The sequence below is a fragment of the Paracoccidioides brasiliensis genome (genome assembly GCF_000150735.1).
Source record: "Paracoccidioides brasiliensis Pb18 unplaced genomic scaffold supercont2.17, whole genome shotgun sequence".
NCBI lineage: Eukaryota > Fungi > Ascomycota > Eurotiomycetes > Onygenales > Ajellomycetaceae > Paracoccidioides > Paracoccidioides brasiliensis.
The window spans coordinates 118,218-145,599 of NW_011371374.1; the positions used below are offsets into that span (position 1 = coordinate 118,218).

At 46.6% G+C, this 27,382-nt stretch overlaps 7 protein-coding genes across 7 annotated transcripts; 5 read left to right on the top strand and 2 right to left on the bottom strand.

The window, feature by feature from the left end:
• Window positions 1–1,235: 1,235 nt before the first annotated feature.
• On the top strand, window positions 1,236–1,744 carry PADG_08166 (uncharacterized protein; the record flags this gene model as incomplete). Its single annotated transcript, XM_010765395.1, has 2 exons — window positions 1,236–1,348; window positions 1,459–1,744. The coding sequence occupies 2 exons, from the start codon at window positions 1,236–1,238 to the stop codon at window positions 1,742–1,744; spliced, it is 399 nt and encodes a 132-aa protein (XP_010763697.1).
• Window positions 1,745–2,616: 872 nt separating this feature from the next.
• PADG_08167 (uncharacterized protein) lies at window positions 2,617–4,263 on the top strand (the record flags this gene model as incomplete). The annotated part of the gene is made up of 1 exon (XM_010765420.1): window positions 2,617–4,263. One exon carries the CDS (start codon window positions 2,617–2,619, stop codon window positions 4,261–4,263), a length of 1,647 nt encoding a protein of 548 aa, XP_010763722.1.
• Window positions 4,264–9,684: 5,421 nt separating this feature from the next.
• On the top strand, window positions 9,685–10,129 carry PADG_12443 (uncharacterized protein; the record flags this gene model as incomplete). Its single annotated transcript, XM_010765458.1, has 2 exons — window positions 9,685–9,847; window positions 10,014–10,129. The coding sequence occupies 2 exons, from the start codon at window positions 9,685–9,687 to the stop codon at window positions 10,127–10,129; spliced, it is 279 nt and encodes a 92-aa protein (XP_010763760.1).
• A 2,017-nt stretch (window positions 10,130–12,146) lies between these two features.
• PADG_08169 (uncharacterized protein) lies at window positions 12,147–13,616 on the top strand (the record flags this gene model as incomplete). Its single annotated transcript, XM_010765421.1, has 2 exons — window positions 12,147–12,580; window positions 12,734–13,616. 2 exons carry the CDS (start codon window positions 12,147–12,149, stop codon window positions 13,614–13,616), a joined length of 1,317 nt encoding a protein of 438 aa, XP_010763723.1.
• A 4,233-nt stretch (window positions 13,617–17,849) lies between these two features.
• On the bottom strand, window positions 17,850–20,037 carry PADG_08171 (phospholipid:diacylglycerol acyltransferase; the record flags this gene model as incomplete). The annotated part of the gene is made up of 3 exons (XM_010765396.1): window positions 17,850–17,995; window positions 18,130–19,534; window positions 19,630–20,037. 3 exons carry the CDS (start codon window positions 20,035–20,037, stop codon window positions 17,850–17,852), a joined length of 1,959 nt encoding a protein of 652 aa, XP_010763698.1.
• A 440-nt stretch (window positions 20,038–20,477) lies between these two features.
• PADG_08172 (peptide alpha-N-acetyltransferase MAK3) lies at window positions 20,478–21,369 on the top strand (the record flags this gene model as incomplete). Its single annotated transcript, XM_010765422.1, has 3 exons — window positions 20,478–20,666; window positions 20,792–20,974; window positions 21,130–21,369. The coding sequence occupies 3 exons, from the start codon at window positions 20,478–20,480 to the stop codon at window positions 21,367–21,369; spliced, it is 612 nt and encodes a 203-aa protein (XP_010763724.1).
• An 837-nt stretch (window positions 21,370–22,206) lies between these two features.
• Window positions 22,207–26,849, bottom strand: PADG_12444 (uncharacterized protein; the record flags this gene model as incomplete). The annotated part of the gene is made up of 3 exons (XM_010765459.1): window positions 22,207–24,877; window positions 25,365–25,666; window positions 25,788–26,849. The coding sequence occupies 3 exons, from the start codon at window positions 26,847–26,849 to the stop codon at window positions 22,207–22,209; spliced, it is 4,035 nt and encodes a 1,344-aa protein (XP_010763761.1).
• Window positions 26,850–27,382: the final 533 nt, after the last annotated feature.

Genomic DNA, 27,382 nt, shown 5'->3' on the forward strand with positions numbered 1-27,382 from the left:
AGCAAACTCATGCTAACTTTTTGTTAACGGCACATCTACACGTCATTGCAGTCAGGGACAGGATGCCTAGACAGTTTTGACCGTGGATGCACTGTCTTTATTTTCCATTCATGCCTTTTTGTTGTCACTTTCACTTTCACTTTCACTTTTGCTTCTGCTTTCACCTTCACCAAAAGCATTCAATTCCAACATGTTTCCTGAAAACTCTGAGTACAAGATACCCACCCCATTGTATAGAATTGCACCTATTTTGATAGTATACATGAAATAGTATATGCTTTATGAAATTGTGAAACTTTATGAAACTGAAAGATGTCATTATCAGCTATGATTTCCATGCACTGCCCTTTGAATCCCAGTCAGTGGGTTCCCAAAATGCTTAAGCTTAGGTTTTTCCAAAGAAAAAAGGAAAAAAAAAGAAAAGAAAAAAAAAGGCCCTAGGGATATGATGAGCGTGGATGCTCTCTGCATTATTGTCTCCATTTCATTTTACATCCGTTTGACCAGGTTCAGCGACTGTAGGATAGTTGGAGGCTTGTCAACAGGAGAGCTGTGATTTGACTTGATGATTTGTGATATTGAGCAATTTCGGAAAGAGAGAGATAGGGTGGGGCAGAAACGTAGTCAAAGGTATGCTACAAACGCATGCCATCCTTGCACGCGTGAAGATGAATGAAAGGTGATGAATTTGAAACCAAACATCGGAAGGAAATTGTGCTTCTGATCCTATTTATCTATTCCCCTGCCCCCGAATCCCGCCCAGATCATTTGCACCCCATCTGCCAAGCACAAGCCATCAATTGTAAAATCACGGTGAATATGTATCACGATCGATAGAGGTTCCCGAGACATCTGAGGGGGGAATTGGGTTGGAGGAATAAATTGGCGGGTATGTAGTTGTAGCTTTTATGGGGGGTAATAAAGAGGGTTCCCATGTAGGTTGCGGAAATGGAGAGGGCATCTCTGGAAGAAGTTAGCTACCCCATAGCATGAGCTCTCTGTTCTCGATATATCTCGACAGTTCGCGGGGTCTTTTTTATTTGGCTCGGAGACAGTCGCACTGGCAAATTAGGTTTACATAGATAAGTTTGGTTGAGGGAGACTCTCTGAATGCTCTCGTGGCCAACATCTCCCGACCGGGCGTTGGGATGTGAGAGCGTGAGAGCTTCCAGGTGCAGGGAACACACAAACATGGACATGTAAATTTCAATAATCTCTATATTTTGGGTTCAAACATGGACTCCTCGACTCCAAGAATTTTTCATACATGGTCCACCATCGGTTCCAGAGAGGAAGAAGAAGAAGAAGAAGAAGGGAAAGAAGGGAAAGCAGTGGGTAACGAAGGATCGTGAAAAGTCCCGTGTCCTTGGTCCCAGGTTCCATTTGTTTCCATTCCCTTCCTTTTTCCGTCCAGGTATCTTACTCCGTACTTCCAGAAGAACGAAAACTTACATACAGCCTCCCTAACCCTGAAAAAGCGTCCTGGCTGGCTGGCTGCGTGCGCGGCGCCAGCCAAGAAAAAAACAAGAATTGCCCAAGGACGGGAGGGATCGACTCCACCGCAAACGTCGATGGGGTATCCCTGTGTCCCTGGGCAAAGCAGCCAATGATGGGCACCTTCTTTCGCCCAAGGGGCAGGGATTTCTCGAGAGGTAGGCCCCGCCAAGATCCGGTCCCGCAGCGAGGAATCTGGGGTTCCGTTGGGTGGGGACTGGACTTCAACACTGCAGCAGTCCAGCGGTAAACCTTGTTCTCTGGCTGGGAGCTTGGTTTTCCCTGTTGCAGCAGTGTTGCGCCGACAAAACAGAGATATTGCGTCCATGATAATGTACCTGTAAGATTGTTGATTATTACCCAGCTTGAGACGTCAGGCGGACGAGCAACTGACAGAACTGATTCACGGCTCTGTCAGTAATACGGGATATGAATCGAGGGTGAAAAGAGTCCATAATCTACAGCAGTAGTTTTATATTGGAGCATCATCATCATCATCATCATCATATCTTTGTTTTTCTCTCCGTCGTCGATCACGTGTGTGTGTTGACTGTTATCCCCAGACTCCATTTTTGACCTCTTCCCCTGCCCTGTCGACCCGTGGTTCTGCACTGTTTCATCTTGCAGGCGCTGGATTTGACTGGAGAACCCCAGATTGTGGTAACCTTATTTGGCAACCCCGCTGCCCCGCTCCTCATATGTAGCTTCCCCGAGGAATTCAATATTTACATCATTCTTCACCGGCCCCCATTCGGAAGGGACCCCTCCCGAGTCTGCGTCTCTCTTTCCCTCCGTTTATTCTTTCGCTCCCTTCTCCATCTCAACTTCTTCTCCGCACCGATTGGCTATCCGTCACGTTACCCCCGTTTTCTCACGTGTATCGCGTGTATCGCATGTATCCATTCATTCGTCTGGAGTTCTGCACACCCAGCTATACATACTCACTCTCCGCCTTGAACAAACGAACTTCCTCCACACTCTCGAGTCCCACGACATCCCTCGTTTTTGGATACCTAGGGACCCTCGCCCCGTATCGTCTTCACCTCGTTGGCCACACGGGGTTGTTGGTAGCCAGCCTTCCATAATCTCCCAAGCTCTTCTTCCTTTCGAGGGTCCACCACCATGTCCGGCAACCAGCCCGCCGACCCTGTCGCCAGGGGCATCATCCCCTCCGCCAAACAGGCCTGGACAGACCTCTTCCACTGGAGAATGCGCGTAGAAGTAATCAACTCCTCCGGCGAATCCTACTGCGAATGGCAGAACCCCCCCGCCCTGAAAAACCCCTTCAGCCTCTGTGCCCAGCTCACCGGCCGAGACTGGCTCTACTTCGCCGTCGGTCTCTTCGCCTGGATTGCAGACGCCTTCGACTTCCACGCCCTCTCCATTCAAACCGTCAAGCTGTCCAAGTACTACGGACAATCCAAAACATCAATCTCCACAGCCATCACCCTTACCCTCCTGCTTCGATCGGTCGGCGCTGCCTTCTTCGGGCTTGCGGGTGACAAGTGGGGCCGCAAGTGGCCCATGGTCGTCAACATGCTTGTCCTGGGCTTCTTGCAGATTGCAACCATCTACAGCGCCACGTTCCAGCAGTTCCTCGCCGTGCGCAGTCTCTTCGGCCTCTTCATGGGTGGTGTTTATGGGAACGCCATCGCTATGGCCCTGGAAAACTGCCCAGTTAACGCCCGCGGGCTGATGTCCGGCGTTCTCCAGCAAGGCTATTCGATGGGCTATGTCTTCGCAGCCTGCGCAAATCTAGGCGTCGGAGGCTCAACGGATTCCTGGAAAACTGTCTTCTGGATCGCGGCAGGCCTCTCCATTCTCGCAGGTGTAATTCGCATCTTCCTCCCGGAATCCAAACAATTCCGCGAAGCCAAAAAAGCTGGCAAACACAGCAAGCCGCCCGGGGCGTTCTGGCACGAGACGCGGATGATGCTCGTCAATGAATGGCGCATGGTCGTCTACAGCATCATCCTCATGACCTGGTTCAACTACTACAGCCACACCTCACAGGATAGCTTTACAACCTTCATGCTCACGCAGAAAGGGCTGAATAACTCCCAAGCCAGTCGGGCAAGCATCCTCATGAAAGCCGGCGCGTGCGTTGGCGGCACTGTAGTCGGCTACCTCTCTCAATTCGTCGGCCGACGGCGCTCCATAATCGCTTCCGCGCTCATGAGCGGCATTCTAATCGCAGCTTGGATCCTCCCGGAGGGTGAACGGAGGCTGTCCGTGACGGGCTTCTTCATGCAATTCTTCGTCCAGGGCGCGTGGGGTGTTATCCCCATCCATCTCAACGAGTTATCCCCGCCGGCCTTCCGCTCCAGCTTCCCGGGCGTCACGTATCAGATTGGAAATATGATTTCGTCACCGTCAGCGCAGATTGTTAATGTCGTTGCCGAATCTATCACTGTGCGGGGGTCCAGAGGGAAGCCGGAGCCGGCATATGGGCCGACGATGGGGGTTGCGACTGCTATTATTGTAATGGGGATTGTGGTTACGACTATGTTTGGGCCGGAGAAGAGGGGGAGGAAGTTTGAGGTGGCGAAGATTGCTGGGGTTTTTGAGGCTGGAGATAACCGAGGGGACGTTGAGGCTCAGGCTCAGGCTCAGGCTCAGGCTCAGGCTCAGGCCCAGGCACATGGAGAAGGAAAGGCGAGGGTGTCATTGACTTCCGTTCTTAGTGGTGATGAGAAGAAGAGCGGGAGTGTGAATGGGAATGATAAGGGCGATAATGTTGGGTATGCGGGGAATCGGGAGAAGATCTGAGGAGAGGAGTTTCATGATACATGATGAAACATTAAAATCAAGAGTAAAAATAATTATAAAGCTATATATTTTTTTTCCCCCTTGTGTCTTTGTTATGATTTATGACAGGGTTTTTTTTTTCTTTTCTTTTTCTTTTCTTTTCTCTCGGCGGAAGAATTTCTATTTAGTTGAGGACAGTGAAGGTTTCTTTCCCAGGTCTCTCTCTTCCCCCCAAGTCTTGCTTAGCGGAACGGGCGGGACCTCACTTCGTTTCTTGCTTGGGTATACGGAGGGTTAGACGCGATCCTTGAAAGAGGTGGGGAAGAAGACGAAAGGAAAACGACAGCTGTTGCCATTAATAATTAAAGAGGAAATCTTTAGGTATGGATGTATGTATGTAGGTGCTTGCTTCACTCTCTCCTCTTATACCAGTTTGTTTTGGGGCAGTTATTGATACATATATATATAATTTTGATGATTGATGTGGCATTTGACTGCTTTTAAGTGTAAGTTTGTCGCATTTCTTGCCGCAACGCCCATCCATTTCAGGGCTTGGGTGGTTTTGCTGAAATAGTGATAAGGAATTTGGGATGCAGGGACGGGGAGTTATGATTTGTGAACCCAACCTCTGTTTAGTTCCATAGATGAAGGATATATGCTTCCTCTAGGGGTTAGTTGTTGCAGGGCTGCTTTCTTCGAGAAATTTGATGTTGAGTTTGCTAGGTGTGCTAGAGGTGGGGATAGAATAGATACAACTATATATTTTCATACAGGAGATTGCCAAACTGCAACTAGTTATGCATGTGGCCATGCAAATATAATATTCAATCAATATTCTTGCTATTTGGCTACAGTCTCAAACTGTAGATGCCAGTGCCAACCTACAATCCCAAAACCTTGAAACAAGCAGCAAGACCTCGGGAATACAGAACGTCTCCTGACAATGGCCGTTTAAACGCGGGGCTTAGAGAGGCTGACCAGTTGGAGCCCGTCTCCCCCGATATGTCTATTCATTGTCACATCGAAGTTTCGTGAAAATCCATGATTCAAGCATGCACGTCGAACTTTTGCCAAATGCGGCGAGTCAATCAATCTTATAAACGATCCTTTTCCTGAAGCAACATGCCCTGACACAACGGCCCTCTGGTTTCAAGTTTCAAGCTTCATTGGAAAGCAGGAACAAAATTGCTAGGAGCATCGCATCTAAACTTGGAGGAAAACCGTTAGCTAGCCAAGATTTTGGAAATGAGAAATACGAGTGTCGTTCGCTGTGGTGGGATGGGGACGGGCTCGATGCAGTATCAGAATACGTGATGGAGTTCCTTCGCCTCATGATGATCATATCATGATAATGGCATAATACCTCGAATAGTATGGATATCACAATATGAGGGTCGAAGGAAGGAGAGCATATGGTGATTCACATTCGCGAGTTGTCGAGATGATAAGTTATATACGGATGCTTCTCCCTCCCTTGAAATCTGCATCCTTTCATCAGAACCAGCAGCCGCAGCAGTAACAGCTGCAAACGAAGGTACCTAGCTGAGCAAAAAGCGAGCACTTCTCGCCGGAAATGAGCATACACCTCTCCAACAAACTCCTCCTCACATCTCTCTCCCCCTCCATTCCAACTCCTCCAAATTCAGACCCTGGGATGGAAGCCACTTATCCAAGACGCGGCCTCACTTCCTCCCCTGCCTCACCCTCACGGCGACCCACCTGTTCTCAGGGGTGAGCGCCACCACCACCATGTGTAACACGTTTCCCAACTACAGCAGCAATAATCTCGGCTCAAAACAAAAATGTTGCCAGACGCGGCGACGACGGGCGTAACGCCAGTCCGCAACTCCCCTTTCGTCTTCGACATTGATGGCCCATGGCGGCATTGACATGGACGACTGCAAGCAACTAAGGCCCGAAGATCTAGAAATGGCCTTTAAGCTCATGAGCGAAATCGCAGATGAGTCATAAGAAGAAGAAGAAGAAGAAGAAGAAGAAGACGCCTTATGATCGGATCAAGATTGCTGTGGAGGTTATTGGGGTTGCGATGATCCAATCTTATTGCTCCTAGATGTCCTGGCCGGTTTGAATGTAATTGGTTTTGAAGGTAATGGAGTGATGATGCTATGTGAGTATATGCGTACTGATATATATACATACGTTGGCGATATGACACGGGGTGATTGCATGGTTTCTTTTCTTCTTTTTCATACATACATACCCTTTCACTTTTATCTTGCACATTCATTTCGTGGATGATTTGTATGGATGTTCTATACACACCATGTATATGAGAGTTCTGCTGAGATCTGGCGGCCGATACGCACAGTTTCTTTTATATACAAGACATATCTGACAGCCCCTTTTAACATTTTTCCTGGAAGACAACATAAATCGCCCTACTCTCATTGGCATTGCTTGCCAGTCTCACTCTCATCAGTGCACCAAACAAAGACGTCAAAAGAACTGCACAGGAATATTTTAACTTCTTCCCATAGTCTATACCCCCCTAACTTGGGGCATAGCTACTGCTAATATCCCCAGGTTTTCTCATGATCAGCTCGCTTTATTTGGGCTTTGAACGATTTCCTGCTGCCTTTTGCTTGAGAGCCTCTCCACCCAGTCTTCCGAGAACGGGAGCTATTCCCACCCACACTCTCTCATAGCCATGGATCGTGCATATGAGCAAGAAACAGCGAGCCATCTGCGATGACATCACGCAACGGACCGGGAGACAATATTGCTTGAGAAAAGCTATGTGCGGAGTGTCCGGAGTTTATGGAGAATTGACATCCTGAAATTTCCTTGGTAGAAATTATAAAAGTCCCTCATGACTGACGGAGAGCACCAAGGGAAACTGCATTGCATTCCGGGCATATCTCTCCCCTGGTTAAAATGGAGCCGAGCTTCTGTATTATTTTAGGGAAAAGAAACGCCAAACGTGATGGGGTCATCTCATACAATGCAGGATTCCAGAAGTTTCATCAGTGAATTGAGGGGAAGATCCATCACAGACATCATATGTAGATCGTCAATAGATATTCCGTTGATCCGTTATGTTTCTGATGGAGATATTGGAAGAATTTTGTCCTTGCTTCAGATATGTTAGGATGTAGTCAAAACGTATCCCATAGCGACAGACTTGAGCCATCTACCCACATCCTTAAAATATATTGATTATACCAACTAGACTCCAGTCTGTCCTCGTCAGCTGGAACCGAATTACCAGCTTCGTTGATTTTTGTCTAATGTGTGAGCACATCATGGCTTGACTGTGGCTGATTGAAATCTCGACGCCAGCAAGCGAGGCGAAATATTATCTCTGTCCAAGTGAGACGGCAAAATGTCTACCCAGTCAATATCGAACTCCTGGGGCTACCGGTCTTCGTAATTTGCACGACACGTATTTTGTTTTACATACTTGTATGTTTGTACGATGTATGAGTGAAGTGTGAGTAGAAACGAGAGAGACTGGAGACTGGTAGCGTTTTGGAGGCGCGCTGCTACTACCCCGCAATGATGCTCGAGAGCTCCACTATAAAGTAGATCCCGCTTCAGCCATGAAAAAAGAAACAGCTAATTCATCACAGAGCGCATAAACATAGACCGCGTGACGATCGTGAAAATGATATGTAATCTTCCTATTATTAATTTTGCCGCTCTTGATCTATATTTGAGAAATATTTCCATACAAGGGGAGAAGGAATGGGTTTTTCTCGGATATTACAGTCCGCTGGTGTTTCAGGATGGGGGTTTATCCCACCCTCTCAACCGCGTAGGATGGTGAGGATGGTCTGTGCTGGTTTTGCGGGTTGCCTTGTTCATTTGCATGGGTGTACAAAAATAAATCCAGCCATACGGACACTTGAACATCTTGACCTGCTGAGGAAATCTAGTCTATCCCCTTTTTTTTAAAAAAAAATTCAAAAATTCAAAAATCAAAATCAAAATCAAGGTATGCTTGAGAGTGTAAGTCGGTCAGTTACAGAGCCGGCAGCTGCGGAGATAACATCCCTGTGGGTTATTTTAAGCTCTTTGTGGAATAATCGAGTCGTTGCCCAATCAAGGTGCGGAATTTACTGGTGGATGATGTCTTAGCATGGTTTTTGGGTTTGTTTGACGTGTCTACCGCATCAAGCGGATTGTCGCTGCCTACACGTGATGATTGTAGTAAGTTGGGTAGGTAAAGGCGCGGATGAGTACACTACCGGGAGGATTGGGATAGGTGGAATGGATGGAGACCCCCCTCTCTGAGCAAAACTTCATTGGCCGTATGGAGTTACGTACCATGTGCCGTACATACTATTTAGACATGGGTTGCATTGTGTTGGGTCGGATCGTCGGAAGTTGGACCGAGATAATGGCCCTTTGTTGGAAGTTTGTAACGCCATGAGTTCGTGTAGCGTGGCTGAGTTTCCAGGGTGTTGGATGCATTGCAGAAGCCTTTTCATCAGTGTTAAGATGTACGCATGTATGTATATATGATTGTACAGGACATGACAGTACAAAGTATCTCTGCAGAAGGAAGACAGGCATAAAGAATCTGTTGTTTTCGATTCTGCTGTCGCTGTTATATCGAATCCCATTCTTGAGGAGATGACGTCATTGCAAAGCCTACCGAAGGCGCAGTCACACGTAAGCTGGGTTTTTGAAGCTCGGTAGGTTTACCAGTCCTTTATTCAATACCACGGGGAATGTTCAGATATGTAAACAAAAGTTGAAACCCGCTTGCAAACATGTTTCTCGCTTGCCGCTGCCATCAAAGTCAAAACAAAATTACCATAGTAAACCCATATCTTCAGAGTTCGCTGACCTGCAGAAAAGCTGTTAAGTAAGGCAAACCATTATTTCATTGACATCAAAGCCCCATTATAGTTGTTTCGCGGTATATTCCTCTCAGAGGGAGTCGAGAATGACCACAGCAAAAGCCCTTGAAAGTCGACTACTATCCGCCCTTCTTCTGTTGATCTTAAGCCTGCTCTCTCTTCCACATGAATTTGCCGTTGGAATCTTTCACTGCTCATCCCAATGAAAGCGAGCGAGATGGGTGCTTCCCACTTGCCCTGTTGCTCGAGACGGCGCATAAGAAGATGCACCTAAACCCCAACCGGCTAAAACAAACCGTTCTGTCATGAACTCATTTGCTAGTCAACTTTTACGCTGGGTTAGCATCCGAAGCCCAGAGCAACACAGGATATCGAGATATACGTCGAGGCCACGATGATCATGTTTCAAGCGGCGTCCAGCATCTTGATCTGGGAATTTCGCTCCAGGAAATTGCGCTGGGCAGTTCCGGAGTGGGGGAGGTGTGATTTCACATTTTGCGAGAGAGGATCGTATGGAGCTTGCAAACAACATATTAATAATTGAAGACACTGGATGTGATGGATGCGAATACACCTGAATCATCGATAGTGGAAGATATTCCCACAACCCCAACCAATGCTTCAAGGGGCATTGGTAACCACGAATCGAAATCAAAGCGAAATTCTTAACGGGATAGCGGGCGTTTTAGCGAAGTTGATTCGAAGCATCCACCCGACACGATATTGGAACGGCTTCGAGCTCTTTGACCTGTTGTGGTCGATTGGGAAGGGCCATCTGTGTGAATAAAGGGATCTAAGTCGCGAAATGGTCGAGGGCAAAGTTAATAAAGGGGTCTGTAGTGTAGCGGGATCTCTCAATGCTATGAGACTCTTCAGCAAGCAGGATACATTTTGTTTGACATCTGAGATCCGTCCTTGAAAATCTGACCTGCACCACCGGAGCAGTAGAATCGGGGAACTTAAATATGAGTCCAATGGAGCACGGGTTTGAAGAACTGCTGAAAGCCACCCCCCCATCCCAATGGGATATTCGAACGTTATTCGCATTAAGGTTTTCGTAGTTTTGTGTCCGTTGTTTGTCAAGCAGATTCATTGGTTCCTTTTGTCGCCCCCAGCCTTTTCAAATTGCTCTCCAAAAATTCTCTGTCACTTCAGCAGGAACAAAAAAAAAAAAAAAAAAAAAAAAAAGAACACCGGCACGAGGAAGAAAATATGTCAACCCAGAAAAAAACATAACCTCCGTTCGGGAACCGGCAACCATTTCCAATATTTACAAAATGTATGTTGCCGTCTCCACATGCATAAATATGCTCCAGAAATATGCCCAGGAGCCAGAAACTTTTATGAATAATTTTATGAACGCCGAAGCCCCATCTAGTTCTCCGTAATCAAAATACCCGTAATCCGAAAAGCCACAATAGTGCCAAGCGCCTCATTTAACTCTTATCACAGGATCATTCGACGAGCAAAAAGCAAGCGCGAAAGTCGACAGGAAGCTGCCCGCCAAGCCAGAGAGAGCGAAACGAGATCCCTGTCCCGCCGCGAGCTGGGGCCCTTATTGGCAAAACGCACTGATTGCTAGCCAGCTCGAGCATGGACACCTTTTGTTGTCTGCTTGCACCCTAGGAACTAACCGACCTGGATGTCCATGCTGCTGGGAATCGCTCTGGTCGACTGAGCATTGAAACTCGAGTCTCTCTCGAGTCTCTCTCGAGTCTCTCTCGAGTCTCTCTCGAGTCTCTCTCGAGTCTCTCTCGAGTCTCCTATGAAACGAAACTGACGTGCCAAGGTTAGGAACTTGTGGATTTACCGTTGTTCTCTCCCATGAGGCATTAGAGCTTGTTGACCCCGTCTGTTGTATACAAGGGCTGAGGATCTTGGTGCGGGCATATAGGATTGGAAGGGGGTCCGCCAACTCTAAGAATAGGCTGCTGAAAGGGTTGGATAAACTACAGCGTTCAAACAACGAGCCACCGAAGTCGTCACCCCCTACCGTCACATTTCTGATGAGACTTGGACTGTCCTTTTCTGTAAGCCACTCCTCCTTTGCATAGCGGCATATATAATTATGCGGACAGGATATTGGTGTAATTAGTAAAAGCGGAATCAATCATTTTCTCATAAGCTTCATTAAACACTTCTTTGGATTCTTTCTCAGCATCGACAATGAGCAGTGTAGATAGCTTGAAACATTTCATCTTTCATAAAGAAATCAACATACTTCAGCCGTTCAAAGTAAAGCGACTGAGTCTAGGCGTGATATCGATATCACGGGCACATTATTCATTCACTTTTTATTTCCATGTATTAATGTGTCTGCTAAGATGGACGTTAGTTAATACAATACGATAGAGAACAAGCACAATACGACAAACCCCTGAACCCCGATGTTTCCGCCATTCATCCGCGGCCGGTATGGTTATGTATGATACCACGTAGTATTGTAATATTTCATGCTGATAAATACGTTTAGTACAATCCGATTTTCCCGCAGTAATTAACTTTACCGTATCGTACTGTAATATTACACTTTAAACCAATCAGCAGCCGCGATCCACACGGCCCCAAGCTTACCCATGCCAATACTCTCAAAAATACCACAATACCTTCATCCAAGCCTCCGCTGCTTTTCTCTCGTTTCCTCAGCTTCATCTTCCTTTTTAACCTTAGCCACCCATTTTCTCCTCCTTGCTATTCTCTCCCTCCCTTTCCCTCTCCCTTCTCTCTCTCTCTCTCTCTCTCTCTCTATCTATCTCTCTCTCTCTCTCTCTCTCTCTCTCTCTCTTTCTGTCGCCCTTGTGCTGAGCATCTCTTCCATTACTGACGTCTGTTGCTCGGTACCATCCTGATCTTAGCTTCCCTCACCTGTTTCCTTCTTCGCTTTTCGGGTCGCAGGTGCTTCTCGTCCAACCAGCTGTTGAAAATCCTTCCCCTACGTCCTGTGCTGTCTGCATCGTCCACAAACGCCACAGATTTTCCCTGCTCGTTGCCTTCACTGGCTGTGAGCCTGTTCTGGTCCCTCATCCGTTCCAACCTGTAATTGTTCTTGGGACTGGTCCAGGCGGCTCTCAGTAAAATATGGCTGGTGTGATGAACCCTGCAATGGCCTCATGGAAGGACAATTCGCAAAATTATCTCGGAAAAGTTCAGATAGTATTACCATGGCGATCTTTACAAATGCTTCTTCCACATCGCGTGCGCCGGAAACTACGGTCAAAGCTACGAAGTCGCGTCTCCGCCACCTCTGCAATAACGTCCCTGAACACCTCGGCCTCCCCCCTGGACACCCTAAAGACCCTACAAGCTCATCAGTGGACCATATATGACGGACAGTACTTGTTGCTCCTCTTTTTGGGCATCTTTTCTCTTTGCGTCATGGAGTCGCCAGGCCCTTTTCTCAAGACCTTAGTCTCCTTTGCCTTGATAACCTCCTTAATTTTCCCGGTCACCTGTCAATTCTTCCTGCCCTTCCTCCCTATTGCTGCATGGCTCATATATTTCTACGCTTGCCAGTATGTTTCTCCCTCAGTTATATAAATTTTTCTTTTACCCCCATGGCATGCTGGTTTGGGTTTGCGACGGGGTTCGAAAAAATGTTCCTTGCACTGTGGAATCGATGTGTGTGTGTGTGTGTGTTACTAATGCGGTTGCTCTACCCCCAACAGATTTATTCCCAGCGACTGGCGGCCCCCAATATGGGTGCGGGTCCTTCCAGCGCTAGAAAACATCTTTTACGGTGCCAATTTGAGTAATATTCTCTCCGCTCGCCAGAGTACCTTTCTAGATATTTTGGCCTGGTTTCCGTACGGAATCATGCATTACGCCTCCCCTGCGCTATGCGCCATAATTATATTTATCTTCGGACCCCCTGGGATGACTCCAATATTCGCTCGAACCTTTGGATTCATGTGTATTACTGCAGTCACTATACAATTTTTGTTTCCGTGTTCTCCCCCATGGTACGAGAATCTCTATGGCTTAGCCCCCGCCCACTACGGAATTCCCGGATCTCCCGGTGGACTGGCCCGAATCGATGAAATTTTCGGCATAGATCTATACACGTCCGGTTTCAAGGCATCACCGGTACCGTTTGGCGCCTTTCCATCCCTACATGCTGGAAACGCAACTCTCGAATCGTTATTTTTGAGCCTTATATTCCCCAAACTTCGACCAGCATTTATCATGTACACCGCCTGGCTGTGGTGGTCCACGATGTACCTTTCGCATCATTACGCAGTGGATCTGATAGGTGGTGGCCTCCTAGCGGCCGTCTCTTTCTATTTCGCGAAGTCAAGATTCATCCCACAAGTTCAGAATGACAAGTCATTCAGGTGGGACTACGATTATGTGGAGGTCGGGGAATCGCCAAGTACACACGGCTATGACTTGGCAAACCTGAATGCTGATATACATCACGATAACGACGAATGGGCAATGGGATCTTCTTCCTCCATATCATCTGGTTCGCTTAGCCCCGTGGACGAAGCTCAATCCCTCTGGGATGGGGAGACGTTAGGCGCCAACTCCGATCTCGAAGCAGGTCGCTAATATAAAAGCCACCTTCTATTATCATCCCCTTTTCCGAAGAAGCAACCTAGACTCGGCAGCGTACCCTTGCTGATAAACAGCATTTGAAGTAATAGCGGGATTTCTTTTATAATGACTCACGGCATATTCTGGAGCCCCTTTTTGCAGTTTTGAGCGAATTCTTTTCGAAAGACATATTTAACTTTAATGACGTTGGATACCTTCTTCTTCTTCTTCTTCTTCTTCTTCTTCTTCTCTTTTTCTCTTCACTATGCAACACCTGTTCCGTCGATTTGAGATCTAAACATCATGTTGGCGAAGTTGCAGTTTGTCCGTTGGATCATATTCGGCCCGCGGACTTCCTAATTACCTAACCCCCAATATACCACACATCTCAACCTCGATTAATCGGTTAAGGCGAAAATTCCCACTTGCTAATAATACAACGCCGCCGCTACTTTGCCACAGTACTGTGTTCTTCTTATTCGAATTCAGCGCTCAATGCAAGCTACCCATAGAAATACCTCCCGAATCGTCCCTTATAGTTAGGCCGTTCTTCAAACTTCGCTCAATCCAACATCTAACCTATATTTGCAAACAACCCGTGTATGATACTGAAGTCTTTGGCAGCGAATCCCCAGCTTTTACCTGCTCTGATCTGTCTTGCAAGGAGACTTTAAGACCACGGGAGGAGATAAAGAAACCGGCGGATTTTTTTTGGTTCTTCATTACATTCATTAAACACATGGAAGGTAGCTTTTTATATAAGAACCGGATGGTGGATATGTGGGAAAAGGAGAGCTTGTATAGTTCTTCAATTTCGCTACGCTATTCTCTTGAAGCTTATGTTTTTTCTTCCTCGCATTATCATATAAGCATTTATAGATTATTTTATTTTATTTTGCTTGACGTGTGATTGTCTCACCTTTCAAATCCCTTTAAGTTACCCACCTCATGAACATACATTCGATTTGTACTTGGCATACCGGTCCCAGCGTTTATTTACAGGCCAGTTTGGGCTATCTGCTTCAACAACTTTCCCCGGACAGCAGAGAAGGCCTTCGTTGGTTCTGTTTTGTCCTTTTCTTTTCTCTTCTTTTTTTTCCCCCTCCACCCGTTGCTGCCATGAGAAGTGGACGGCAAATGGGGGCGATAGGTTTACGGGACTGATTGTTTGGTTGGTTGGGGAAATCTGGTGCACTGTTGCGCTCTATTGCTACGATGTGGGATTTTACTGAGGGAGTCTTGTTTTGTTTTCATGAGCAAATCTTTTAATGGGATTTATGAATTTTTTTTTTTTTCTTTCTTTCTTTTTCTTTCTTTCTTTCTCCTTTTCTTTTTGCACCAAAGAGTTTGGAATAGTTGAACATGGCTCTTTTCTTCGCGAGAGAAAGAGAGCGAAGATGACCTTCAGCAAACTAGAACTTAAGAGGGAGGGAAAGGGTTAATCATGATGAAGATGATTGTTGTGTGTTTTTTTGCTTTGTATTTTTCCTATGTTTTCCCCTCCCGGCCCTGTTGGAAGGGCCTATATTATTTGTTGTCTGTTTCGAATACTCTATACAGCATTAATAAATAAATCAATCATGTATTATTTCCCCAGCCACCCTTCTTATTCGTGTTCGTCCGTTTTGTATGAAGGGCGGTTTTTCGATGGTTCCCCCCAGGGGAGGCCCGCTCGCTGTTCCAGGATTGAAAGCACCCCTGTTTTCAGGACAACTCTTATTTATTTTTCCAAAGGTTTTCGTCTCATCTTCGTAGTTGGTTTACCCCTAGTTAGCCCACTTTTTCGCAACATAAACACCCACGGCTTTGAATTTAATTACCCCATAAATCGGCCCGCATAATGCAATTCGGAATCCAGTCTTTCCTCCCCAAAACTCGAGATTGGGTTTTTTTTTTTTTTTTTTTTTTTTTTTTTTGGCTTTTTGTCAGGGGTTAACGAGTCAGGAGGCCCGGAATGCGGACTTGCAATTATGTGAGATGCTGCTGCTGCTGCTGCTGCCGCCGCCCCTTGGAACCGACATTAATGCCCCCGCAGAATTTGGAAAAGTTGGGATGTGAACATGGCTGGGTAAGTTGCAACTGTGCTGTCGACATTGACATGTCAATGCTGAGGCACTGGAAATCCCAATCTTCATCATTGACTTGTTGACAGGTGCTGGTTATTCTTCATGATATATCACAGAAGTTCAACAGATTTGATAGTTAACGCTTTCAAAATTTATATCTGATTCAGAAAGCCTGTGGCCCCCCCCCCCCCCGACAGTGCCATGATAGGGGCCTCTCCATTCCCGTCTAGCACACTTCCACACAAAATAGCAGAAGCTCCTGCTGAAAACCTAGCCCCCAGCAATCCCAAGGTGATCCAAATTTGCGCTTGTGCAGACATGTGTGTTTCGAAGTCTTCAAAGAGGCCCGGGGCGAGAGATCCAAAATGCACCTCCTAGTTTCCTCGCATGTTCCGAGTGAGGCATCTAAATACTCCACTGCGGGTTCAACCCCTTCCTCGGACTGGGGCAAACTCGGGATCTGGAAAACCCCTTTGTAATTGCTGGCGATGATGCTGATGCATCCACCTTTTTACTCTTCAATGTTATCCATCACGATATTTCAGCGATTACCAAAGAAGTTTTCTCCAAAAGCGGTGCAGAACTTGCCATTATCCGACAAGTAACGTTGCGAAACTGTCTGTTCTCCCTTGGGCTATTGATTTCCAAGAAAAAATATATGAGCTTCTCCGTATCTCTTATATCTTGGATCAGCCCGAAATATTAAAAAAAAAAAATAAAATAAAATAAAATTAAAATAAAATTATCGACATGACTTGCCACTGTAGCTGAATCCAAAGCTATGGATGAATATTTTTTGAGGTCGAAGACTACAAGTTGGGCCACTCTTTAATGGCACGATACGATAGCTAACTACATTCATCGGAATCCACCTGCTATGTGGTATCATCCATCCGTTCTATGTATGCATTCCTCGATTAACGGTCCAATTAAGCGGCTACCATTCACTAGAAGGACGCAGCAAGTTCACAATAACACTTAAATCTGAATTTAATACTTTGATGAACATACTTTTTATTTTCCTAGTTTTCTTTCTTAACCTTTCTTTCTTTTCTATTCCCACATTCCATTGAATTTCCCCCCCCCCTCTCGTCATGCGTTTCATTTGTCCAAAGGTTTTGTTATAATATTCAATGCCCAAGTTCTTCCGTGCTCGTCAGCTCTCTTCATCGCCCGCTCTGGTGGGTTCTCGAAGTTGGAAAATGCTGTGATTTTCAGAGTTCCCCAAAGCTCTGGAAATAATTGAATCTGACCTTTCATCCTCTCCTCCTGCCACTGAATCGAATGATTACATATCAGCGACGGGGTTTAGTTACGCCAGGGCATGTGGTGGGTTGTCCAAAATTCAATCTATGCCTGATTTTTTCTTACCCACAATTCTCTCCCCCTCCCGTCTCCCTGAGGTCTGTCTTTTAAGGAAAGACTCCAATTGTGTATGAAAAAATAGGATTGTTCATTCATCTGTATGCATGCGATGTTGGAGTATCTATCACCTAACCCACGATATGGATGTATCCTGTGTTCTCGTATGTGCGTAGGGTTCTGGAACACTCGATCACCATGAACCAAGCTGCCATCGTAGGTACCTCACAATACTCTGTCTCTTCACTCAGACACCATGTGCAAAACATGGGATAAGTTTTCGACACCCTCCCTCAACACAGACAGTAGTAGGGGTTTGGAATTAGCCCAAGTCAAATTATTTCTGAAGATGTGTTAACACAAAACTGAAGCTCAGAAGAGAAAAATGTTCTCAGAATGAGATATGAAATTCGTCGCGGTTTGTTTGTCATTTGAGGCATAAACAATATTCAAAAAAACCTAGCCATAGTCAGAACACAGCAAAAGAAAGTGGCAATTGCTACCAGGCCATCTATAATTGCAAAAGAGAAGAGGGATATAGAGGACAAAAAGGATGATTTACACCTCTCCAAAGCAAAGACCAAGGGGGAAAACGGTTGTTTTCCCAAAAAAAGAAAGAAAAAAAAAAGGAATATACAGGAGAGAAGTGATAAAGGAAATATTACAGGTTCTGTACATTAATGACGGTGGATATGTGAGAAGGGCCGTGTGGTTTCCAAGGATTTTCCAAAAATCAACGGAAGAAAAGGAAAGAAGAACTGAATCTATGAAGGTCATTTTGTTTGTACAAGATGGATGATAGATAGTTGAGGTTCAATGATCATTCCTCCTCGCTGATCTTAACGCGGTCAGAATATTCTTTTATTCGAGAGACAAAGTGGTCTTCCACCATGTCGCCTCTCCCACTGGCGATACGAAGAACTAAATCGTTGAGGAGTGATCGACCAAGAATGTCGACATGGTCACCTAAATATATGTGTGCACCGTCAGAGGATGGTTTCCCATGAATAATAACAACAGCAACAACAACAACAATAACATGTTTGGGTAAGGGGGGGTGGAACGCACAAGTGATAAAATTAAGCGTCCATGTAGCTCACCTGTATTCGGGCCTCCACGAGGCGAGAACCGACCAGGTTCATGCGGCATCTCATACACTTTCACTTTTGCACCAGCAGGATTATATCTTTTAATCCCCCATCCCTTCACGCACATATACCCCAGACTGAGCAGGTTGACGGTGCCATCGCCCTCGCTCATGACCACACCCCGATCCACAATCCCGTTCGTCACTGTTGTATCTATACTGACATTCAGCTTTGATAGGGGATCGATATCGTCATGGTAAAAGTAGCTCCGCTCTGTAGGCTTGCCCACGCCATAGAAGCAATATATATTCAAGTTTGGGGCGATGGGTAAGCGGGCTTCAAGCGGATTCAGCCACTTGCGTGGATCCTTTTCGTTCGCTTCGACTTCTGCTGTCGTATGAGCGACGCCGTGAGAATAATTTTGCTCGACCTGATCTCTGTACCATTGGTCCGTGTGCTTGAAGAGGAAAGGTAGTGCCCCGTCTACGGTAAGGTTGCTTTGCGTCTTTGATGAATTCGTCTCCTTAAAATTTATGAAGTTTCCAAAGGTGAAAGGTTGGCCTTCTTGGTCGTCTGGCGCCCATGTGCTATTTCCCCAGATAGCGTCTCCACCCTTGGGGAGCATGCTCGATATACCAGGCATGGCGCGAAACAAATCCGCCCTCTCTTCCTTTGAGAGAAACTTCTCGAGCCCGTAGACTGCAAAGGCGTTCAGTTGTGCAGTGTCTTTCATCTCGCCTGACAGGACAGCTGAGACTCCCTTGGAGGCCCCTAACATGCAGCCGCTAATATTAATCCACGAGTCAATGTGTGTTTCTACCCAGTCAGGGCCTCCTCCCCCATGCTCCAAACTTTCAACCCATTTGAAGAAGAACATGGCTACTTGAGAGCCCATGCTATGCGAAACAAGAACAACTTTCCTATCCGAAAGTCCCACAGCCGTCTCAATGTATGCCTTGAGTCTGCTGAAATAATGGTCACGCCTTTCAAGATTAAGATAGGAAAGTCGCCAGTCGTAAGCGGCAGTGAAAGCATTAGTTGGATCATAACCAATGGTAGCAAGGTTTTCCAAAATTTTGTTCCAGATCCAGTAACCCGTGATGAAGAAATCTGTCGCATCAAAACCCTGCGCAGCTCGAAGCTTGATACCCGAGGGATCAAGTCCCGTAAACTTATCGAGCATAATGTGATTTTTCCAGCTAGATTTGTCGAGAACGAGTGCCCTCATCATAGTCCAACTTCCCCATAACCTTTTCCTAAAGTATTGTCTTGACTTTTCATCAGTTCCCCAGCTCTCCAGCCCCGTTGATATCACTCCGGGGACCATAATAATAGAATGATTTGCGGTTATTCCCTGAGTCTTAAGACTGAGGCCAACCGAAAAGGCATCATAGCTAACCGCTTCCCGTTCCGTCTGCTACATGATAAGAAGAATACCAACAATTAGCGTCGACTGTAAGTGATTACCCCGAGAGGAGGAGAACCAGGAGCGGAAATAGAGGAGGGCAATACCGAGAACTGGCTGGCATCTCTGATCATGCCGGCCGGCATAACATCCATTAACGAATCCAAATTAAGATCCATTAGTGCATCCAAACTAATGACTTCATTCTGGTTTGCAAAAAATAGAGCTAAGAATATCCCAAAAATGCCTCCAAGTCCGAATATCAACCCATTACGCCGTTTACTCCTCCGCCTGACACAGATTTCCTGAAGTTCTAAGGCTGGGCCGAAACGAAGCTTTTTCCCACCATTGTCATCCACCACCACAGCATTCTTGCTGCTGCTGCCGCTGCTGCTACTGCTTCCACTGTTGTCGTCGTTGGCGTTATCGGGGGTAGCTGCGGCGGATGCGCCGGGTGCGGAGCTGGCGCGAGTGGTCGCGAATATATCCCCGACTCGACGGCGGAGGCTTGACATAGTGTAGGTAGGGTGAATACCAATATGGTTTCTCGGCGGGAATTTCAGAGACTTTGGTTATTTTTATATATTGATAAATACATAGATTAGATGCCGTCGACTGGGCTGACCTGCCCGTCTTAACAGGCGGGGAATCACATGGGAAGAGGGACAAAGTGCAGACTTTGCGGTGATGTTTGTCGAACGTATTGAGGAAGAGATTGAACGATGGTTGGCCTGTGCCGAGCAACATCCAAGCATTTTATTGGAGCTTAGACGGGCAACCTTAACGCAGCTAACATTCCCCACCTTGGAGCTCGCTCACTCCGACAGACTGACTGAGGGGTTGTTCTTCCTGAGTTGAATGGCCGTTTTATGGATGCAGGAATCTTGTTGAAAATTAAATGGGAAAAAAGAAAAGCTCCCTATGAAACCGCAACCCCGACTCTCTTACGTCCACGATGCCTGACAATGCGGCATCCAGCACTCCAGCTGTCGCTGAACAACACCGCTATGTCCAATATGAAAGCGACAAGGAGAACGAATATGTCACTGCAATGCGCCAGCTGATCTCCAAAGACCTTTCCGAGCCGTACAGCATCTATGTCTACAGATACTTTCTCTATCAATGGGGTGACCTGTGCTACATGGTCAGTCACCGCCTTTTTGTATCCCAGCTGAAGCCCCCCCCCTTTCCTACATAAGAACTCATTGCTGTCGACACCGATCGGGCTAATATATGTGTATATATATATGTGTGTGTGTGTGTATATAGTCAATGGATGAAAAAAACAACCTGATCGGGGTTATCGTGTCAAAGCTCGAACCGCATCGCGGCGGGCCGCTACGTGGTTATATTGCCATGTTAGCTGTGAAGGAAGAACACAGAGGCAAAGGCATTGCGACGAAGCTTGTGTGTATGGCTATTGATGCAATGACCGCTAGAAATGCAGACGAGGTGTGACATTTTTTCCATTTCCTCTTCCTTGTGCCCATCACAAAAGCAGTATCTCCCACCCACTTCACGCCGCACAAGTGTACGAGGGGTACGACTCACGGGTTTAACCACCCCCGCCAACACAAGCAACCAACTAACACCCGATCAACGTTCAGATCGTCCTCGAAACCGAAACTACCAATACGGCAGCTATGAAACTGTACGAACGTCTGGGCTTCCTACGCAGCAAGCAGCTGCATCGCTACTATCTCAATGGCAACTCCGCATTCCGGCTTGTGCTATATCTGAAGGAGGGTGTGGGGTCCATTCCGACCACCCTCGACCCGTACGGATATAACTCTCAGGAGTTGCCACGGCATGAGAACGGGGAGCATTCGGGGCACCATACATATTGATTATGGTTTACGGATTGAAAATGGACGTTATGAGAGGAATGTATGAAGTAGATCGTGTGTCAGAACTTAGGCATTTGTGTTTAACTTAGATCGAAGAGATATCCCGTGGCTAATTGAAATGAATGGAGCAACAATGGCGATGAAGCAGCACTTTTCCAGGCTCGGAATCCCGGGCTTTCATGGGATCCGAGCATAGATTGTTGGCTCCAAGCTGGCGATAGCCATGTCTATTTCCCAGCAAATTGAATTTAGAATCTCCAAAATGAAGGTTAAAGACCCTTTTCACCTGAAAAGCTAAATAGCGACCGGGTCAATATACTTATCAAAGTAGTCTACGGAGAGTAGAAATCCATGCGTGGATCTGAGGTTTCCTTTTGTCAGATTTCAAATCCATTTCTATGAATTAGCGAGGTGTTTATGTGAATACACGCAATGAGTAGTAATATACAAAGCACCCAGCCCAAAATATCCCATCCGCAGAGCAGAATATGAAAAACCACGGGAAGCTGGGTGTGTCCCTTCTATAATGACATGCCCAAGACAACAAGCACACCAGATGAGAATCACCGAAGTATAGCAAACAAAAATTCAATAATCTATCTTGGTATCCTCGAAAGAATCAAAGAAAAGATTGAGAAAATAGCAAACGGAAATAGAAGCACACGCAGAAAAAGGGGAGATGCTTTTTGATGTTAGCCGTATAACGCATCAACGCCGCCGCTATAATATTATCATAAAAGGGAGGAAGCAAAAAGGTCCAGATGGCATACAAATATCTTAGATAGAAAAAGGGACATCTTCTCGACCTTCACTCCAGTCGCAAGCTTTAAATTACCACTACCTTCTCTTCGAAGACTTCTCCCCGCCTGTCCACGATATTCCCCGTCTTTCCAAAATATCCCGAACCTCCTCCACCGAAATAGTATTTCCACTCTGCGTCGATCTCCTCTCCTTAGCCTCCCCCTGTGTCCCGGCAGATTTGGCATGTAAATCAGTTTCTCCCTTCCCATATTCTCTTTCTTCCTCACTGTATTTTTCTTGTTCATGTCCTTCCCCCCAAACCTCCCCAATTTCATCCCCTTTACCGGAGACCTGGCTTTTCTTCCACTTACCGGCAATCGGCCTTTTGACTACGGGGACATCAATTGCTCTCCGAACCAGTTCGTCAACAGACATGTCCGCAGCGCCCGGAGTCGATTGCCACGCTATATCCATCTCATGAGCCTGCCACATCATGTACTCGAATTTTGCCAGCGGCTTAAAGCTCCACGTCGCCCTAGCATCCCTGTCGATGGCATGCGTGGCAAGTTCCCGCTGCTTATCCCGTAATTCGCCGTTGGGTTGATAATCTACCAGCAATGACACGAGGCTGCTGTTGTCATCCAACAACGATTGATCAGGTTCGGTTGATCCATCAGTATTAAGAGAGTCAAAGCGCGTGCCAATATCGGCAACGCTGGTTTCGATCCCGACAACGACCTTACCAACTTTCTTGTGCCAGTCTTGGTGGTAGTTTTCCGGGTCGTGGATGGTGTTTCGGAGAAGGGAGGACAAAACCAGATGTCTCATGTTCGAGCTTGCTAGGCCCAAGAGGCAGGAATATCTCCAAACAACCCGGCAGGTGTTGTAATATTTAGCTTTCCAGGCTAGGCTGAAAAGAATGCGGACAGTTTCGTTGTTTATGGCTACATTTGGGAAGTCATTGACAAAGTCCAAATAGAAGTCGAGTCCCTGAGGGTACCAGCCCTTGTTAAGGTACAAGGCGAGGCAAAAGTTCATGCACTGCGTATCCAGTTGTATATGCCGTTCCTTAGAGCGCCGTATAATCTGATGAGCTGCATCAACGTCCTTGTTGCATCTCGTCACTCTCAGCATTCTGTTGACCATATCAGTACACATCCAGTCATGTCCATATCTCCTATCCATGACTTCAAAATAATCTTGGGCTGTCTGGCCGCTATCCAGATGAGATCTGAAGGAAACAGGAATGATCTCATATATGAGAAGACGGAGGATGTTCTGGTCATTCAGAAGTCCATCTTTGCGCAGGCTCGCGACCACTTTTTGCTTGATTGATGAGGATAAGATTGTTTCAACGAAAGTCACCCATTCCATCCCATTCGGTCTAACCCTAAACCGTTTCATCAATGTGATGATATAACGAAATCTCTCCAGGTCATGGTTTCTCGAACAACCCTTCAGGAGTGCATTGAAAGTCCTTGTGGTCATCAGATGCTCATACCTAGGAAATAGCTGTAAAAGGTCTGGTAAAAAGTCAGGGTATCGATAGCAGAAGAATATGGCTAAATTCACCGCTCGGGTAGACAGGAACTGTCCTAACTTGGAATCAGTAAACAGATCGCGGATAATTCCCATAATAACGACTCGGTTTCGGGTCCCATTTTGATATATCAGACGATGGACAGGGCTTGAGAAGGCCAGATTGACTATCCGTTCGACATAGTCGCCAAAGCTTTTAATAGTCCACTGCTTCGGTATTCGTATTTCATCTGCCCGGATCGGGTTTCTAGATCTTTCCCCGTCAGACATCAACCGCTCTCCGCGTGTCCAGACAGACCGTATCGTTGGAATGTCCATATCTTGCTTGTCCTTCCACTCGTGTCCAAACACAAAAGGCGGTAAAGAGTCAGGAGAATCTCCAGAATCATAAGACGCTTGGATTTCCGCCCGAATTTCTTCCTCAGTCAATTTAACAGCCTCCCGAGAACCCGTGAGTACGACTTTGCGCATCGAATCTTCGGAATCGTATTCCCGTGGTAATACATGGACTCGGCATCCGCTCAACGTTTTGACATACCACAAGTTCTCCCACTCGTATCCAGTTAAGGTAACAACATCTCTTTCAGAGAGGTATATGGTTTTGGCATACTCGGGAGGGGGTTTGTCCGCAGCAGCTTTCGGTAAAGTCTTGATCTCATTCATTACATCCATCCATTTCTCATATACATAATTTGGTTTTGGTCGCCTCCCGCCTGGCGGGTTCTTAATCCACCACGGTTCAGAACGGACAGTTCGAATGTTGACCGGACCATGACGACTAGGACATGGTCCAGGACCATGACCATTGCTGTCGGTTTGTTTGTATCCGCCCAGTTCCCGTGAATTTCCATTATCAACGTCGCTTGATTCATCATGCTGCGCAAGATTTGAATCCGTTGGCGGGGAATCGGACATGGAGGGTTGTGTTTTCCCAGAATATTTGCGCGAGGTATCAAGAGTTACGCTGGCAAATCTGCAACGATAGGAAGTTGAATTTAACCGTTTACTGCCTGATCTGAAAGGGTAAGTTGGGCCCTGCCCATGCCTCTCCCAGGTCAGTGTAAAAAGGAGCCCGCGCGGGTATAAAAACGGTAAAATGGGCTCATTGCGAGAGAATGCGGCATGGTCGCAAGGAGCTCTAGAGAATGACACCCGGTTTCTCAGACCCCGGTGAGTCCCAGAGAGCATTGGAGTGAAAATCCTAAGTGGCAGGCAGAATACTGCGACACTTGGTTGCTCGTGGGTGCATCAGTGATAGCGCTTTAAAGTTAGAGTCTAAGTGATGATTTTGTTAGATGCATTTTTGAGGTTTGGATCTTTGCGGAGATATTTTTTCGCCTAAAATTATATGTCCCAAGCGAAGAAATATAAAAGGGAAGGTTTAGGCTATGTGCTGGTCACGTGAAGTCCTCTTCTCTCCTGAGGGACTCGGTTTTAAACGTCTCCAAAGCACCGAAAAACGGAATATTTAATAGCTAATGAGACAGCGCAGGATAAAGGGCAGTTCACTGAAAGTAAGGTGATATAACTAGCTGACAAGCAAATTATGGCTCAACTGTCAATGTCAAGTATTGCAGCTCGTATCATACACACGGTAACTAGGAGCCAACCACTGAGCAGCTTCAGAACTATATCACCCGGTGATGCATATATTTATGTGCTATATCTCCGTATCCCGCCATGGACGGATACCATAACGAATTAATGCTCCTTACTCCCTGTCTTCCACGTTCCGCACAACTTCCTTGCCTTTGGATCTTCGGGAAGGCTGGTCATTCGATTCGCCCACTCCGCCATCTGTCAATAGAGGGCGTTCCTCCCTAGCCACTGCCTTTTTATCACACCAGAAATGCAGCCCTTTCAGCTTCTCGTCCTCGATGACTTTGATAAGGCTTTCTCGCTTCTGTTTTTCAGCCCCCTTAGATGTTGCGGGAATGCTCTCAATAGCCTGTATAAAGTAGTCTAATAGGTGCCGATAGGAGGTTTTATACATGAATAGTGATAGAATCTCGGGCATCTGTAATAAACAAGGCAGAAACATAGGTGTTAATTAGCATTGACAAAGTTTGAGACAAAATCCTTAAAAAGAGTAGAAGCAGGAAACATACACAAAGGTAACAGGGTAGCTGAATTCATACCTTTTCCGGAAGAAAATACAAGTCCTCCCCTCCATACTGCACGAAATGCTGAATAGCGAGAATTTTATCTCTATCCAACGGAGCCATCTTCATCGCGCTCAATAACATACCGATATTGGTAATATCGTCAGGCAAAATGTCATCCGCTCTCATCTCACCCGCACTCGAAAGCGTCCCACGGCTTACCCGCTGACTCCGAAGTCCAACACTTGGCGCCCGACACGAACTAACCGTAAAACAAACCTCATTTAAGGTAACAATATCCTCCTCAGCTCCAATGCTAACTTTCTTAACCCTTTTCCTCAACCATCGTCTCCGGCGTGCAAAGCAGTGATACCACGGATGCGTCCCATGCCACCCAAACCGCGACGAGAACGCAAAGGAATACTGCCACCCGCCCTCATCGACATCGTAGGACATGTCGATATACCACGTATCCCACGCCCATTCCCAGCTGGGGTCGGGCACCTGCGCATTCGTGATATTGACGGGACTATCCTCGAGGTTGCGGGTGAGCCAAGCAGATGGGTCCAGGTGCAGTAGTGATTTTGCTGAATACAGAGGGACACCGAAGAACCACCAGCCGCGCTGGTTCTCGTACAACACGTCGATTTCGCTAGTTTCGCCCGCTCCAGGGTGTTCCTGGGACAACGAGGGGTCTAGAAGGACCTGGGCAGATTCCGACGCGACCTCAACGGTTTCGGCGGCAGTCTGTTTGCTGGGATTCGTGAAATTGCCTGTCGGGGTCTGCTGTTCTACCGTTCTGTCCGGAGAATCCCGGTGAGATGGAGATATATCCAGGCTGAGTCGGCCTTCACCCTCCCCCTCGACACCATCGTATCCATCTCCGTTGCCATATTTATTCTTCTGGAACTTCGCATATTTCCTTCGTTGGAAGCTATCTTTCACGGATTCTTTTGTTAATTTCTTCGTCACTGTGGTTACCGTGGGTGAGCTTGCTGAGAGGCTTAGATCTCCCCCTCCCTCACCCCCACCTATACGAGAGGTTCGATCAGGCACAGTGTTGTCGACGAGGGATATCCTTGGGCTGGTGACCGACATTGTTTCTGAGAAAATGGCGGCAGCACGTATGAAGGAAGAGGTTTAAACAGATTTAGTAGTGACCATGAGTAGAAATGGCCAATTGTAAAGAGGAAAAGTTGTGCCTTAAATCGTCTGCTGGCGGGACGACAAATGACGGTGCAGCGGAATGAAAGCAGTCGTGGACTGCTAAAGCTGCAGCTCCATCGGTGTATATCGTTAACTGATCCACCGAGGTTGCTATGGGTGTGTTAGTTAGCTTCAAAGAGAGCAGCAGAGAGGAAGCTTCCTAAAGGTCTCGAATGAGCTTGGTTTACTCCCGAGATCTTTTCTTCTACTTCCCCTCATCTCTGCCACTGCTTTCGTGGTTGTTGCGGAGGTTGGTTGTACTCTATCAAGTTCCAAGTTCCCAAAGTTCCCGCGATGACATCGTGGATGCATCGACGCTAAGCCAAATTGGGCCTTCATATCAACATCGCGATAACTTCATATAAATCTGTCCGTCTCCCAAAAAACATTGAACAATAATATAAGAATTCTAATGCATCATTCCA